The sequence below is a fragment of the Centroberyx gerrardi genome, chromosome 14 (assembly GCF_048128805.1).
Source record: "Centroberyx gerrardi isolate f3 chromosome 14, fCenGer3.hap1.cur.20231027, whole genome shotgun sequence".
Taxonomy (NCBI): domain Eukaryota; kingdom Metazoa; phylum Chordata; class Actinopteri; order Beryciformes; family Berycidae; genus Centroberyx; species Centroberyx gerrardi.
Window position 1 is genome coordinate 9,737,193 of NC_136010.1, and position 17,214 is coordinate 9,754,406.

The 17,214-nt window shown below is 46.9% G+C and overlaps 1 protein-coding gene across 2 annotated transcripts in view; it reads right to left on the reverse strand.

Moving 5' to 3' along the window:
* The window catches only part of samd11 (sterile alpha motif domain containing 11), a 51,644-nt gene that overhangs the window by 16,556 nt on the left and 17,874 nt on the right, over window positions 1-17,214 (reverse strand). For both annotated transcript variants that reach the window (XM_071908803.2, XM_078288439.1), the window contains exons 4-5: window positions 13,712-13,821; window positions 3,241-3,333 (exon numbers count right to left, since the gene is read on the reverse strand). In XM_071908803.2, coding sequence (XP_071764904.1) covers window positions 3,241-3,333; window positions 13,712-13,821 — 203 coding nt within the window. The remainder of the gene's footprint in view (window positions 1-3,240; window positions 3,334-13,711; window positions 13,822-17,214) is intronic.

The following is a 17,214-nucleotide window of genomic DNA, read 5'->3' on the forward strand; positions in this document are numbered from 1 at the left end:
GCATACTTTCTCATACTGGGGGTAAAAAATAGTGAACACTATGTCTAGTATTGAAGATTCCAGATTTATTTCCAGCACATACTCACATTAAAGCTACACAAGGCAAATTTGCATGTTGGCAGCTCTAAATGGCAGCGAGCGGTAACCATTTGAAAAATTTCAAGCTTGATACACAGAAATCATGTAACATGACATCAGTAAACTGCACACAGCACGCTCATGCTTACTAAACCGGCCGGTCTGTGATCGCTTTTTACCAAAACATAACAGCTCGCTGCTGTTTAATAATCAGTTTGTATGAAGAATTTCATTTCGGCAAATAGGGAAAAAATATACAAGTTTACAATTAGCAGGGATGGGACTCTCTCCTTTATCACAGACCCACTTTGTGAGTTAGGCTGATAAGACAGGCGAATTTTTACATAAAAATCTTGCCTACCGTAGCTTTAAAAAAGAACATCACAAACTGCATACACCCTCATTCAAAAGTCGGCCAAGAGACATGATCGCTGTTGAAAACGTGTATGCGCGGGTCAATCAGAATGGAGACAGCACTGACCAAATGGCAGCCTTTGTAGCTGTAGCTATACACATACAGACCTATACATTGTTAATGGTCTGAACCTGGCCCTAGCATGAACCCACCACTTCTCAGCCAGAGAGCACTGTAGCATCCAGTGCTAACAGCAGCATAGGGTGAAAGGTTATGAGGAGAGTAGTATTACTGTACTGCACTTTGACTGTATATAATGCATATTAAAAAAACAAAAAAAAACACTGTTTCCACGCTGTTTCCACTGTGTGAGAGTGCAGTGTTGCTACTAGTGTGTGCTACTGCGCTGTGTTTAAGGTGTTGCGAAGATGATGTGATGTGTGATATCTTCTATCTAGCTGTCACTCCCCACACTTAATCTCTCTTTCTGACCTCCCTCCTCCCTCTCTCCGTCAATAGTAACATGATCTAAGGTAAGGGTGAGGGAGGGAGGGAGGGAGGGGGGGGGTAGGAAGGGAGTTAGGAGAGGGGGAAAGGGGAGGAGGAGGAGGAGGAAGGGGGAGAAGTAGAGGAAAAGCAGGGGTTATTTTTACCTCCCTCCCTCCTCCTCATTGAAACCTGAGCCTGGCCCCGGGCAGGCGAGCAGGAGTGGCGCGGAGGAGGGGGGGAGGAGGGGGAGGAGGGGGAGGGGGGGTGAGAAGCGGGAGGAAGGGAGCACGCAGCCATCTCTGTCTCCACCGCCAAGCTCCAGCTAATCCACCCGAGGTCCTCAAGTGTGTGTGCGTGCGTGTGCGACTAGTCTCTGCCTGTCTAAAGTTTTCTGTCTCTCTAAACACAGCGGGGGGTGCCGACTTTGCAACAGAAAGAAAAACAGACATCATTTACTCGCCGGCATCCAATCTCTCTGGCTCTATCCCTCTGCTATCTCTCTCTCTCTCTCTCTCTCTATCCATTTCTCCACCTGCATTAGTCATTAAGGGATAGTGTCTGTCGCCAAACTTGGAGGCAAGGAGACGTAGCACAAATAGACAATGCACACACACACACACACTGGTGCAGTGTCAGTGTTTGGGTGTGGACACAGCTCAAGGTTAAGACATTGGATCAGCAGTGTTTTGAAATGGTTTAAATGCACCTCTCTGGCTATCAGGCTGCACACACACACGCACACAAACCTGATCTGTCTCTCTTATGCAAATACACAGCAAAAGAAGAATATACAAGGCATACACAAGGATTGTTTGCATTAAAAGCCAAAGCTAACCGCACACACACACACACACACACACACACACACACACGCCTAAGCATACACAGTCAAAATAAAAACACAAGCCCCATTTGCCTTAAAAGGAAGCCAACACCGAGTACACAAACAGGCACACATGCAGTTGAATGCGCACACACACACACACACACACTCCATCTCTCCCTCTCACACACACACATAAACCCATGCATCTTTCAGAAGCCTGGTTGTGTCTAAGTAAGACTATAATGGCTGGGAATGAGTGCTTCTCTACACGGAGTGAGAGAAAGAGGCTCCAGGCAGGGCTGCCAGGTCAGCCAGAGGGCAAAGGTCAGCACCGGTCTCTTGCTGAGCTCTACACAACTCAATCTGACCTCCAAACACACACACATACACACACACACACACACACATACACAAATACCCTACCCATCTTCTCTTTTACACAGCATTTCACCACCAAAGTAACTATTCGATGGCATATCAAAAAGTCAAAACGATTCATGTTTGTGTTCGCATGTAGTGTGTGTGTCTCCAGAGATGGGGCCGCATGTGCGGCGAGCTGCCCTTGGCTTTGCCTGCTGTTTAATGCATCAGTCAGGAAGTCCTCCTCAGGACCCCAGGGAGACGGGCAGGGTGGCCATGCCGGCTCCACCCCGGCGCCCGGCCTCACGCCACACAAGGGAGAAATGAATAATAGAGGATGGCCACTGGATTGCAGAGGCTACAGAAGGGTGCTGACTTGCCTAGGTACGCCTTGTCAAGGTCCGCTTTTTATATACGCTGTTCTCAGGTCACATAGGAAACACACAGCAAACTAAACGTAGGAAGAAGTGTGTACTTTAAGAATCAACTGCAAAATCAATATTGCAAATTGTGGAAATAGTAAGGATTATTCATTCTAAAGGAGCTATTATTCTAAAATGTAAGTGTATGTTTATATGTGTGTGTGTGTGTGTGTGTGTGTGCGCGCGCTTGGAGGGAAGCAAACATGACAGCCGCCCCTGCCCTGTTTCCCTGTTAATGACTTCCTCTCACAGCTTTGCTGACACCCCTCCCCCTCTGTGTGTGTGTGTGTGTGTGAAAGAGAGAGAGAGAGAGGGAAATGGGTTGATAGAGAGAGGGGGCAAAAGTGTGTCTACATGTATGTGAGAGTAAGAATGTCTGTGTGTGTGTGTGTGTGTGTGTGTGTGTTTCCGTATGCATGTGTGTGCGTGTGTGATGGGTGTGTGTGTGTATGTGGGTGGGAGGGTTTTCCCATCATCACACTAACCCTAACACGCTGACCCACACCCACTTTCTCCTCCGCCGCTAAATCAATACTGCCCCACTCCTTCTCTCTCTCGCTCCACCTTCCATCCTGACTCTATCACTCAGTCAACCTGTCTTATTTCATCCCTCTCTTCTCAGAAAAATGAAACATCACACGTCGAAGTTCATCTGTAACGTCACAGCATACGCAAGCACACACACACACACACACACTGCATGGTCTTACCTTTGGGGGACACGCTACGTGACTTCTTGCTGTCAGAGGGACACTCGCTGCTGCTGTTGGGAGAGTAGCTTCTCCTCTTGCCTAGAAGGTCATCTGTAATCGCACACACACACACACACACACACACACACACACACAGAAAGAAAGAAAGAAAGAGCGGTCAGTGAAAATAGTGAAAAGTAAAAGCTTGGTATCGCTGCTCTGCTCTGTGTGTACCTGTATACATGGCGGCTGCTTTGGAAATACAGAGTTAGAGAAGAGAAAGAAAGGGAGCCAAAAAGAAAAAAAAGTGATAGGGAGAGAGCGAGAGAGCGAGAAGGAGAGAGAGAGAGAGAAACGGGGCGAGTGAAGCAAGCCACGGGCGTCTGGAGATGTGCCTGTTCTGTCAGAGATGAGAGGGGGCCTGCACCGCCGTGGATGACAGATCTGCCTGGCTCACTCACGTGTGTGTGTGTGCATGTGTGTTTGTCTATCTGAGGGAGGGAGGGGAGGGGATTTTCTCTCTCTCTCTCTCTCTCTCTCTCTCTCGTCGTCTCCTCCACTGTCTCTTTCCAACAGTCTGTCCTCAAGTGTTATCACTGTTCTTCCTCTCTCTTTTCTTCTTTCTTCTCTTTTTCCAGATGTTGGCACACGAGCCTCGGACTGAACTAAAGTGCACGAGAGCCTCTCATCTGCTTGAGAAATTCCTCTCAGCCCATACTGTCACCTAGTCTTTCTATTTAATTTCTCTACCTCTAAAATCCCCCCCCCCCGCCCCTCCTTCCTCTGTTGTTGTTGCCGTCTCTGGTATGACTGCCTCCCCTCATACACCTCTGATATCTTTTCGTCTCATTTCCCTCCCCCTCCTATGCCTCTCTCTCTCTCTCTCTCCCCCTCTCTCTCTCTCTCTCTGTAGTCTCTGTTTGAACCATCCTCCCATCAGGGGTACTGGGGAGTTCTCTCTCTCCTCCCATTAACACTCTCCCCTCTTCCTCCTCCTCCTCCTCCTCGCTGCCCCCCCCCCCAACCCCCACCCACCCACCACCCCCGCTTCCCCTGCCGCCAAAGAGGAGCATCTAGTGTACAATTACAGCACCACACACTCCCTCCCTCCCTCCTCCCTTCTCATCCCTCTCTTCCTCCCCACCCCCATCGCCTCCCCCCCAAACACACCTCAAATCAATATGGGCCTAATCAGAGTGGGAGGGGATGCAGAGCGCATCGCATGCAGCGCCGGCAGGAAGGAAAAAGCCGTTTGTCATTGCTCTATCTCTCTCTCTCTCTCTGTCTCTCACTCTATTTCTATCTTATGCTCCTCTGCTTTCTCTCTCTCTCTCTCTCTCTCTTCCCCCACACTGCCAGCTAAGCCGCAGCAGCAACTGCTTCCCTTCTTTCTTTCTTTTTTTTTTCTCGCTTTCTCTCTCACTTCTCTAGGCGTATTTTTAGGGATGGGGGAGCATATTTTCCCCCTCTCAAGGAGAACGGTTCCTCTCCCTCTCTCTTTTTCAACAAAGCAATTTTTCATCATTTGCGCAGCATGTGGAAATAGCACGCAGAAACAATGCACAGAGGGGGGAAAAAAAACATAATTTCATAGCAAAATCCAGGCAAACAACATTTGGCGATTCTGCCATGTGTCCACTCCTGATATTGTTGTTACCTTAGCAACAGTCGTCAACAGAGGAGTGAAGCTGCAGCGGAGTCTAACCTTTGACCCTTAACCTCTCACCCTAACTTAGCACTATGTTCCTTCTCTGTAACGAGAGACAGATAGAAAGAGAGAGAGAGAGAGAGAGAGAGAGAGAGAGAGAGAGATTTGGAGGGGAAGGATCAGAGAGAGAGAGAGAGAGAGAGAGAGAGGACTCAGAGGCTTTTGTTGGGCTGCTGGAGGAGCCCTGGTGTTGGAGAGTGAGAGAGAGAGAGAGAGAGAGAGAGAGAGAGGAAGAGAGAGAGAGGGAGGGAGGAGGTTCACTAATGATCCAGTGTTTGATGTTGCCTCTCAGGGCCTGAGGAGATCCACTCCCTATACCGCCCCAAAGAGACAGTGGGGGGTGGTGTGGGGGTGGTGGGGGGGCTAATGGACAAGTGCACGCATGCACACACACATACACACACACACACACACACACACTGAATGCCTTTCACATTTTCTGCTTTTTTTGCCATCTCCTTTATGATCTCTCATTCTCTTTTTCCTCTCGTTTCTATATCATCTTCAGTGCACGTCTTTCTCTGGTCCTTTCTAAACAACACTAAAAGTCTCCATCTTTCTCATAAGTAGGAAAATATCAAACCAAAAAAAGTCACTATCACTTTTAGTGGGGAGGGGGGTGGTGGGGGGGGATAAAGGACCCCATTAGTTAAATCCCCTTTCCTACCAAACACACACACACACACACACACTCACACCCACACCCACAGAGACTCTCATGATCAAACACACACACTTGAGTTGTCTCTTGAGCCGACCTCACTCAAGACACTGTGTCTCCTGAGCTAGTGCCCGAGGGCCAGAGATTTGAGGGCGGAAAGCTTTTAAAGCCAATTAAATGGGGCTTCTTAGAGCACTGGCGCTCCCATTTAATGCCGAACCCTGAGCTCTGCTGTAGCGCCGATGCTAACCCTTCTATTCCCACCAGCCGTGCTACAAGTTTGTTACTCTGGTGTTTTTCCTGTTTTTATTTTGCCTATTGTAAATATTGCCAATGAAGTAGTGGTAATAGAGTTAGTAGTTTTATTTTAGCTTTCTTGCTACACACTCATTTATGAAAATAATACCATAATTTCACACAAATAGCATTAGCTGCTGTATTTAATATAGCTTTCTGTTAGCTTTTGCTAGGCAACATAGAGTCAAAGCTAACTTATTAGTGTTTGTGTTATGGCCTTTTTTTTTCTTAGGAAGTCAACCTAATACAGCACATGTCCTGCCCTCTGCCGCAGTTCCTCCTCACTAGTTAACCTCCTCCTTATCTCTCCTTCCTCCCACTGAGGGGAAAGAGAGATGAGAACAGAGGGACGGATGGAGGAGAGAACAGCAGGACCTCGGCCACTCCTCTCTCATCTGCCGCCACCAAGACGAACCGTCAGACAGGGGAACATTCCTCTTTCTCTCTCTCTCTCTGATTTCCTCCGCTCCCTCATCCTTTCCTCCTCCTCTCCTCTCCTCCTCTCTGTGCTCCTTCCCATGGAGCGTGGTGACAGCTCAGACAGCCAGACTCCTTAATTCCTCTCTTACTCCGTTAATCTGTCATCTTTATCAGGCCGGGGAGGGGGGCTGTGCGGGGAAAGGGGGGAGTGACGGGCGGGGACGTGGGGTGGGCCGCCAGCCGCGGCCCCCCGATCAATCTCCACATTACAGCTGACAGAATGGTGCTAATAACTTATTGATCCCCCCTCCGCGCGCCGGGGCCTCCGCCGGCCCTGAAAGCCCCGCCATTGATTGGCTTACGGGCCGACGCAGCTGGGAGAGGGAGGGGAGGGAGGGGAGGGGGGGTGGGGGGGTGATGGAGACGGGGGAGAGAGGCGCTTCCGCTCACGCTGAGGGGAGGATGCGGCGGCGCCAACACGTGCGCATGTACACACACACACTGCTGCTCTGTCTCTCTCTCTCTCTCTCTTTCCAACAGTGAACCCTCAGGAAGGGAGAGAAGGAGAGGGGGAGGGGGGGTGAAAAGGGACGAACACAGCTAAAGAAGAAGAATAAAAATTATGGGAGGAGAAGATTGAGTAGGGAAAATACGCTAGAAAAACAAATTAATTTACCCAGAGCTTTGTGCATGCTGCTTATCAGTGTGTGTATGTGCAGTGTCAGTGTGTGTGTGTGTGTGTGTGTACGTAACGGAAAGTCTACTCATCTGTTTAAAATGTGGCTGACCTTAAAGTAATAATCCACAACATTTTCATATTTGCTTCTCTCTATCTTGATATAACGCCACAGTAACTCAACCCACACCCAGTTCATGAAAGCTTTTACATTTGCTTGTTCTAAACACCCGAAGTCAGGTAGGTCTTTCCTGGGAAAAATCCTCTGCCGCACAAGAAGTGATGCGTTTTTTTTGTTTCTGGCAGCAACAGCAGCAGTTTGTTTGGAATAAACAGAAGAAGAACTGGGTAGTTAGCATGAGCAGCGATAGCCACCGTAGCTAAACAGAAAAAGAACAGAAACGACAGAAACTCAAACTTCATCAACAGAAACTCCGTGGAAAAAGACGTCACAGTACTGGCGACACTCTCTGACTGTGAAGTGACCTTTGGGAAGCGCAGAGAAAAAACACCACAGCAATGACCACTTAGCAGCAAAGACGTCGCCAAAAAAAAACAAAAAAAAAACAAGGATTTCCTGGATAAGCACTTTAATTTCCCCTTTAAGTTTCCATTACGTGCCTTCAAAGATAGGGAAAACAACTTTATTTGAATCTTATGTCAATGTCATCTGCTAATTTCAACTCTTCATTGGAGTGGTAGCGTGTTTATATGAATGATTTTTTCAAACCTGAGATGATGTAACTGATATTATCAGAAATCCTGGAATTTCTACTTTCATTTAGAATTGCCTTGCTATTCTAATCATGTTATAAGTCCTACAGCTACACAGGAGTAGACAGAGCTTAAAGAGTTAAAAAATATTGTGTTTGTGTATTAGAGTAGGGACCAAGCCAGATGACTATGGCCAGTTATATTCTTATTTAAAAGCAATGCTCTCTCTCTCACAATCAGTTTGAAAAAAAGCTCTTTCACAAACATGCTTGGTTGCACATTCACACGCAAGCACACATCTAAAACCAGGCATTTAAAACCACACACGAAAAGGTGCACACACACACACACACACACACACACACACACACACACAAATATGTGCTCAAGCCCTAAACCACTGCTACAACCCCCAGCCACACAAATACGCCACACACACACACACACCATCGACAGGCTTTAACTGCCTCTGGGAGTCTGAGTGCAGGGAGCGGTGGAGAGAGAGAGACAGAGGGAGAGAGAGAGGGAGACAGAGGGAGAGAGAGAGAGAGAGAACGAGCAAGAGAGAGAGAGAGAGCGGCGGTCCAAAAACACCTTATCTGCCTGTTTGAGTCTCCGGCCTGACCGCAGAGCCACGGTTTACAGTCTCCACAGGCAGCCAGACTCTCAGCGTCGGCGCCCCTGCTCTCCCCCTCCTTCCCTCCTTCCCTCTCTCACTTCCTCCCCTCACTGAGCCTCCGAATAGCCAGCGGCTGGGGAGTGAGAGAGCGAGGGAGGGAGGGAGGGAGGGAGGGAGGGAGGCAGCCCTCCTGTCTGTCCCTCAGATTTAATTAACGGCCCACTCCGGCGCAGAGACGACCCAGCGAGCCTGCTTCCCTTTCCTTCTGACCCACACACACACACACACACACACACACACACACACACACACACACACACAGCCGCCGCCGCCGCCATAGCCGCCGTCTGCCCTCCCCTGATACCGGCACCACACTCATTCATCTCTCTTTCCTCTGTCTCTCTCTCTTTTTCCAAACGCTGCCTCCATCACAGCACTGCCGCTCTCTCTCTCTCTCTTTCTCTCTCTTTCTCTGACTATTTCCCTCCCTCTCTTTTCTTCTGTTTCTCTCCTGTCCCGCTCCCCGTCTCTCCTTCTCCCCGCATCTTCCCCTCCCGTCTTGCTCCATCGGTCTCCCTCTGTGTCTCGTCCTCACCTTCCCCTCTCTTTCTCTAACCACAGTTCAGCGGTAGAAGTTAAACACTTTGGGAGGGTAAGTCAAATAGAAGAGTTGACAGACAGCGCAGAGTAAACACAATATCGTAGACGGTGCTAGCCTGCTTATACAGCGAGCTACGTCTACTGTCTCATCCATCTCTAAGACAAATATTCCCAGTCCACCGCTCTAAAAGTTCCTACACATTAGGGCTTACAGCTACCTATATATTTGGACGCAAGCCTCAAACACATTGGAGTGTTTTCATGGAGCACAATTGGTGCATTTACTGCATTGGATAGGGATGAATAATGCGCTAATGTTGCACAGCTTTCTGGGAGACAAAGTTAGACGTTCTGTCCTGCTCACATTTTGTCTTATATTCTTGATATCTATCACCATGTCAACCTGTGTACAGGAGTTGGGGCTTTTGACTTGATTTGGGCATCTACAGCAAAATGCCAAACTGGCCATCCACGGGATTAGATTTAAGGCCAAGTTATACTTCTGCGTTAAAGTGCCGCCATTGCTACGCTGTAGGTGTCTACAGCGGTGGGAGCAGTTATAGTTCTGTGTTTTCTGCGCGTAGACCACCGAAACGCTAGGTGGCAGTGGCGTGCTTTGTTAACGGAAATAATAACAAAAGAAGTAGTAGTACATTCGCTGAAACCCATGTTCTGGGATATGTCTCACCACGAATTCAGTGACATCTGGTAGTCTTTCTAATTCGGAGATGAGGTGTCCTACAAATTAACATATTTGCAAACCTCCTCTGCTCGTCCCTCTTCGATCTGCTCCATTGTCTTCTGTATCGGCGGACATCAACCGGATACAGGCAGGGGGAAATACGAAGCGGGACAATCACAGTTCTTGCCGTTGTGCGTTGCCCTTCGCTCGGTTCCATTTTTGGAGAGGTGAGAGAAGCTACGGCGGCACCGCAAAGACCTGCGGAGTAGCTACGCCGACACTTCGATCCAGAAGTATAAATTGGCCTTTAGGAGTTCACCCTGCCCTGGCCTTCATCAAACCTTCCTCACCTCCATTTGAACCAGTGTCGGCTTTATGTGTGCATGCATGTGTATAAATACGCGTTATTATTTGTGAGTAATTATGTGTGTTTGTGTTGTGTGTATATGTGTGAGTGTGTCTAATTTCACTGGCAGACAGAATTAGAGCCAGTGGCTGATCGGATTGGACTTGTTTACAGACACGGAGCGAGCCGCTTAGGCAGCCTGTTAAATCTCCCTTTAATGCTCAAACTGCCAGATTTTAGGGCCTTGGACCCCCTCTGGCGTGGGCCACACTGCGCTCATCCGCCTCCCAGCCACCAGCTACCTCATCCCCCCCCTTTCCTCCCTTCCTCCCTCCCTCCCCCTCATCCCTTTGTGTCTTCCTCCATTAAGATGACTACTCAGGGCTCTGATTTCTCCATTAAGCTTAGCAGCCGATTAGACTGGTCTTTTGGTGGAAATCCGTCCCAAACTGGGGTCTAAGACACTGGCTGGGCTGGCTGTTTAGCAGTCTAATACCCTCCACCTTCCACCCACCCTGCCTGATATTACAGGCGCCGTATGGACAATTAATCTGGCAGACAGAGGAGATGAGCACAAAGAGAGGGTATGGAGGTGTTGGGTCTGGGACGATTATGCCACTTGGTGTGCCTCTGGCTAATGGGATAATAAGGGACAGGGTCACACCCCGGGCAACAATGGGGCAAAGGTATGGACTTCACTGATAAAAAGGCATTAAGTCATTAGGGGTAGATTCATTTGATTGAATAAAGGCCTTTGGATTTGCTGGATTTGGAATTTATTCAATTAATTTGATTCATGTGCTTCATGGTCAATACTGTAGATGTACTGTTGTCTTAGGCAAAAGTCATTGGAGATATTAGAAAACTCTATTAACTATAATAGTCTGAATTAATTATGAATTCATTCATACTGAATCTGCTGACTTCAGTTTGGGAAACCATTGAGAAATCTCAGCAAACATTTTGACATTGAATAGATACAACAGACTGCACCAACACTGAAAACTGCTGCCTGTATCATTTTGTGAAATAGGGACCAAAATGGCTTTCTGATATCACTCCAAAACTGCTTCAACAGACAACAACAACAACTAGGGCTGTGCCGATAATTTTAGCTGACGATGATTAGTCCCACAAATAATCGCGATCAACGATTTAATTGCCTTTTTTTTTTTATTACCAGTATTACAGTATAACGGCTCAGCTAAACTGGGTGCGTTTCTGTTCCGTCTGTTGGTGGTGGAAGGGTACGCAGCTCTTTACTTCAATGCAGCTGCTCTGCTGGCTGCGCAAGCAGGAAGTTGCCAAAATGGACATGCCTTCTATATTTGTCAGACTTGCAGCGGTCTGTTGTGTATTGATTTAGCTTATTATAGTAAATTATCATCATGTCAGTAATCAAAATAGAGGATACATAAACCAATGTTACTTAAATAAATGTTGGAGATGAGGTTATGGACAGCCGCTGAGAAGCTTCTATTTGGCAACAGTAAGCCAAAAAAACAAAGTGACATAAGTACTCCTATATACGGTACATTAATGTTCCTCATGGTCCTCGTGTTTATAGATAAAAATCAGCTAGTCGAACATGGTGATATGACAAAACAAACAAAACTAACTAAACAAAATGAATGAAGTAAGTAACCACACACAGCGTGGCACGAAGGCAAAAGAAGTGTGTTGGACAACTGCGCTATGACAACCTAAAATCTACCTAAAATCGCGCCATGCCCATAATATTGGGACGTGCAACAAGCTGACTTATGCCCGCCCCACAGCACACTCAATACATTTCTGCACAACAAAAATGCCTACATCCTCACCCCGGGCTTACAGGCTTCCTTCTCAAGCACAGGACTGGCAATATTCCACAACATCGCAATAAACGAACAGTGACCGTCATACTGTAGGCTGCAGATAGACTGATACAAACATCACTGAAGGAAGCCTAACATGAATATCAGCAACAGATGAGTAAATATGAGACTCAAAAACAACTACACACGCAAAAAAGATATAGATATACAGTATATATTTAAAAAAGCTTTGTTTTAATTGATTTTCATCATTTAGGCAATAGCATGTGTCTTTTGTGCACATAGCCTTTGTGTGGCCTATTATTTAAGGCTTAATAAAAAATTTGTTTGCATATGTTTTAATTGAACAAATAATGTTTTGCACAATAGCAGACCCGCTTGAAAATTTTAAGTAAACCAAATCTTCACAGTGGGTAACAACCGCAATAAAGAGCGGCCGACACACTTAGATGCTCCGGTCGAGACTGTCCCGACCCACATTAAGGCCGATAGGCACACGCATTAATAGCCTATTGTTGGGCGTTGACTAGTGTTATAGTGAGAATAACTGTAAAGATTGTTATAACTAAACATGGAATCAAGGGCAAAAAAATATCTTATTGTGTCAGCAGCGCTGCTCCGTCGGGACCGGCTGCAACCGGGACCAGCGACCACTAGCCTACACCTATCTAGTCTATTTGGCTGACTAAGATAAAATAACATGGAAAACTAAGCAAAACTAGATAATTCTGTTCACTTACCCGGAGGTAAAATGGAGACAGGCGCAACAGAACCGGCAGACCGTGGCGGAACAAGAACGGTGTAGCAGCTTAAAATGTCGCTTGGATACCGAAATCTTATGCATGCTGTGTAGTTGAGGCATTAGCCCAATTATTGCGCCAGTGGCAAACACACCTTTAAGGAATCACAGACTGCAGTTATACGGTCACAGAAAGGATAGGCTATTTGGTGTCAGCACATTTCAAAGAGTGTGTGCTGCATTAATAAAGTTTCATCTCTCACTGAGTTTTAATTTAAAGCTTGCTAGAGTAGTGAAACTATTTGGCAGGTACACACTTGGGTTTATGGAATCAGACGATTATAGAAAATAATCGTCCATATTTCATATAATCGCGATCACGCAATTATACGATCATCGGCACAGCTCTAACAACAACAAACGTTAATTTTACCATATTGTGAAAGGTTTGTGTTTGTTTGGGTTGCCGGTGAACTTGGCCACCTCTTGCATGCCGCAAATAGGAGCAACTAACCCAACGCAGCAGAAACATCCAGTACTGTAGGTCAATCGCTGAATCCATACAATAGCACTATCCAGAGAGACTGTTTTACCACCATATGTCTTTGATGGGTGCACAACATCCTCGTACAAGCTACTTGACAAATAGCTGTGATTAAATGCTGTCTGTGTTCTGTCTGTAAGCTGTAAGAAAAGCTCTTAGCTTAGCACACACCATGGTTCCTTTGCTCACATGAAACTGGATTAATGGCAAACAAAGCTATTTATTCAGAGGTAATTTAAAACAGGGGTTTAACAAAAATCCTGGAGTGCAGTAGAGAATGTGGGAAGAACATTAAGTAATCGACTTGAGAGCGACCTTCAGGAATGAGTAATAAGCTTATGGTAAATTCCCCCAATCAAACAAATTAGAGTAAATTAAATGGGTAATGCAATGTTTACATCTCCTACAGGAGATGTAAAGGAGCTATAGCATTAGCCAGGACTGAAAGAAAGGAAGAAAGTGTGAAAGAAAGAAAGAAAGAAAGAAAGGAAGGAAGAAAGAAAGGAAGGAAGAAAGAAGACAGACACATCCTCTACTTTGCCTGTATTATCCACACATACTGACAAACATTAATATTGCATGCACATGCACCGCTCTCTCTCTCTCTCTCTCTCTCTCTTTCTCTCTCTCACACACACACACACAGAGCGCGGGTGGTGGTCCTACCTGTGTGTCCAGTGCCGGTGTTGTGGTCGGAGGCTGACTGGCCCTCTGGCATGCCGTGTTGTCTGGTGTGGTGCAGGTTGGAGATGATTGTAGAGAGGTCACTGTCACGGCTGTAACACACACACACACACACACACACACACACACACCAGGAAGAGACAGAGTCAGAGCAGCTCACAGGCCATATACAATCAACCGATGGCCTGACAAATGACAAGGCGATCCACTGCGACACACCGTATTCAAATGCAGCATCAAACCAAAACATTGCAGTCTCACAACACAATGCAAACCAGCGTGTGATAAACCAGCAGCATGTACGTTCAGCATACACTAACCATAGAAAGCCTCTATCCAGACAGCACTGTCTTCTCTGCGGCGCGAACATCCACACAGACTATCGGTAGCTGTAAGTGTCTGTCCTGTTGCCCTTAGCTCTGAGGTATGTAATAGACTGTGACAGACTACCGCATCCAGCACTTTTGGGTCTCATCCCTGCTCATCTTCCACCTTAAGATGTATTAATCAACACATTCATAACTCATAAGTAGTTTATCAGCTTAAAACCTGATTATGGCTCTTTTTCAAATGCAGGAACATGGCAATTAAAGGAGGTGAAAAGACAGGAGAGGAGATAAAAGTCAGATGTGTTTTTTTCTTGGAAAGGGTCTTTCTCTAAAAAATAACAGATGTGGAAATGTGATGTTAAAGAACCAATATATTTAATCAGTGGTATATGATGGACAACAGACTGGCAACTGAAAGAAAGGGCTTCACATCTTCCATTGCCATGTCTTCACTTCAACAGGAGGTATTCTGCAACAAAGGGGTCCAACAGAGTCTCTCAGACACCCTGTCCTGCCCTTCAGCACCCAAAGGTAGAAGGAGGAGCAGGAGGAGGAGGAGGAGGAGGAGGGTTTACAGATTAGGCCCAGATCTGGTCGGGGCCGTCCTGCCCTGCCCAATGCTTCACCAGACGCCTCTCTAACCTCCCCAGACCAATGGACACACACAACTGTGTCATGGAGGCATTTCATTCGCAATCTGATTACCATGCTGATCGCATTAAATGCCATAATGATGGAAAATAGGCGCTTAGTGTTTGAGGGAGTATAGCAGGCATACAACGCGAGTGCAGTCGCAGTGTAATGGTAAACAGCTTGCATGGTAAGAGAGAGACATAATTTGGGTAATATTTTGGTTGAATGTAATTTAGTTTCTAGCATAATGTCCTAAAGCATTTATTGTTCAGTGACTGGGGCATAAATGTTACCTCAAGGAACGTTCCAGAGACCAGAAGAACAGGACAATTCATGTACACTGTAACAATATTGCATGTTACTTCACCTTGTCCAGAACATAACTCAATACACACATTTACTACATGTGTTTATATGTTATAATCACGTTTAGACATGCCAATTTTATGCCATCAGTCTCTTCTCTTGTCAGGTTTAACCAACCGAGCAGCCTTAAGAGGAATGCTCCTTTATAGGCTTGACTGGCATCTTTATTGAAAGCAGAATCGTCTATGAAGGGGGTCTGGTATGACAAGGCAAGCAGAGTTCCTGGGACAGAAGCAGTGAATGGTTCTTAGCTGCCACCACTATGACGAGGCCACACTGTTTGCGGCTGCTGGATTTGGGTTTTTACAGCCCCATGATTACAGGCTCCTGCTGTAATGTCAGGCTGTCGGCCGCCAAGCTGTTTTCCACACGCTAACAGAACAGATGAAGGGGAGTGTGGAGGGCCTAATGCTGGCCGTGCTGGCTTCACCAGTCACCTTTCAGTCACAGAGAACCAATGACTCAGAAGACAGATTCAGACAAAACAGTCACCACCGGTTGCTAAGCAAGGAGATGCTTGATTGGATTGTGACTGCAAACTTTTTAGCCTAATGATAGACTTCTTTTAGAATACAACTTGCTAAAATTAGTAGCTATCTGCTTCTGACAGCCCAATGGTGTTCTTCAAAAAGAAAATGAGGAGATGCCGATGGAGCTTTCTTAAATTGTGCTTAAAGTCGTATAATAACGCATCTGCGGCAGCCCGTGTGACTCCTATAAAAATACACACACACACTAAGCAGGTACAAATTCTACTGTGAGATACTGCAGCCAAATCCATCTAGCAGCTAGCTGCCTTATAACACCACCCTCTGCCCATCACTCAAAGTGATCGTGATAATGCCATCCTGAACTTCTCAGCGAGGTTATGGGGTTATTATCCCATGGCAAAGCGGCCGCTCTAAGCCATGAACGGCAAGGACATTGTTAGTGGGGTAATTAGCGCACTTTTCCTAGGCTGTCCCGCCTTGGCTTGGGCTAATGAGGGCCTGGCCCTGTCCCCACCCACCTCTCCCCTCCCTCACCACCCTCCTCCTCCCTCTCCGGGTGGAGGCAAGGTCATACTCAAGCCCTGGAAGACGGGGGGAGGGGTGGGGGTGGTGTTTAAAACCCAGTCGCCTGAGTCAGCGCTCCCTAAGGAGCTCCTAAGGCCGGGGTTAGCCGGGCGGGGGGGGGGGGGGGGGGGGGGGGGCTCGGGGGGACGGAGGGGGTTATATTGTGGCCGTTGGGCCTGACGATAGCTAAGAAGGACATGAGCCGCCTTCTTATCACCTGGGTGCACGCCGGAGACAATCATCTCATCCTCAGCTCATCCCTAAACTGGTCAATACTGCCCCTTCATCCCCGGCCACAGGACAGACGCTGTGACCTAGACACTGGGATAATAAATATAGTGCTAATACTCAAAGTCTGTCATGGATACCACTGGTATCCAACTGTACACAGATTATATCATGATGGACTTATAAGTAATCAAATTTATATTTGAAATATAGGTATCATAGTCCAGTGTATTTTTTTCTGGCAATCGGATTTTTACAATATTTTCAATTGTATTTTTTTAACTTACACAGTAATTGTATGTTTTGATTTATTGCTGAATCGAAAAAATGCTATTTAAAAGTATGAGGGAAAGCTGAACTTTAGTTGATGAATTTTCATTTGCTATATCAGTTGCTGGGGCTCTCTTTCTCTCTCTCTCTTTCTCTCTCTCGACCCCCTCTACCATTACAGCGGGAGACACTATTCAAAATGGTCCAAACAACATGAAAAGCCTCTTCTCCTGGCAAGGGAACGGACTCAGTGAAAAATGCCCCGCGGTGCCCCGCCGCGGCATTGGCAAGAGGAGCTAAGGTGGCGGGGCTGGAGGTCACGGTGTGAGCCGGCAGAAGCTGGCAGCCTGGGCACCCTGACGCCATGTCTCACACCACCACTGGGAAAGTGCTGACAGACAGACAGCGGGGATGTGGAGGCGGTGGAGGGGAGAGAGAGAGAGAGACAGGTCACAGGGGGTGTGCAACATCTGGTGCTTGCAGATTTACAGTGTACCCTCCTCTACTCTCAAGACAACAGACAGACCACACAGCCCAGGTGGCCCACAGCACTGACTCCAGCAATATTCAAATACTACCAGGCAATATGCAATATTCAACAACT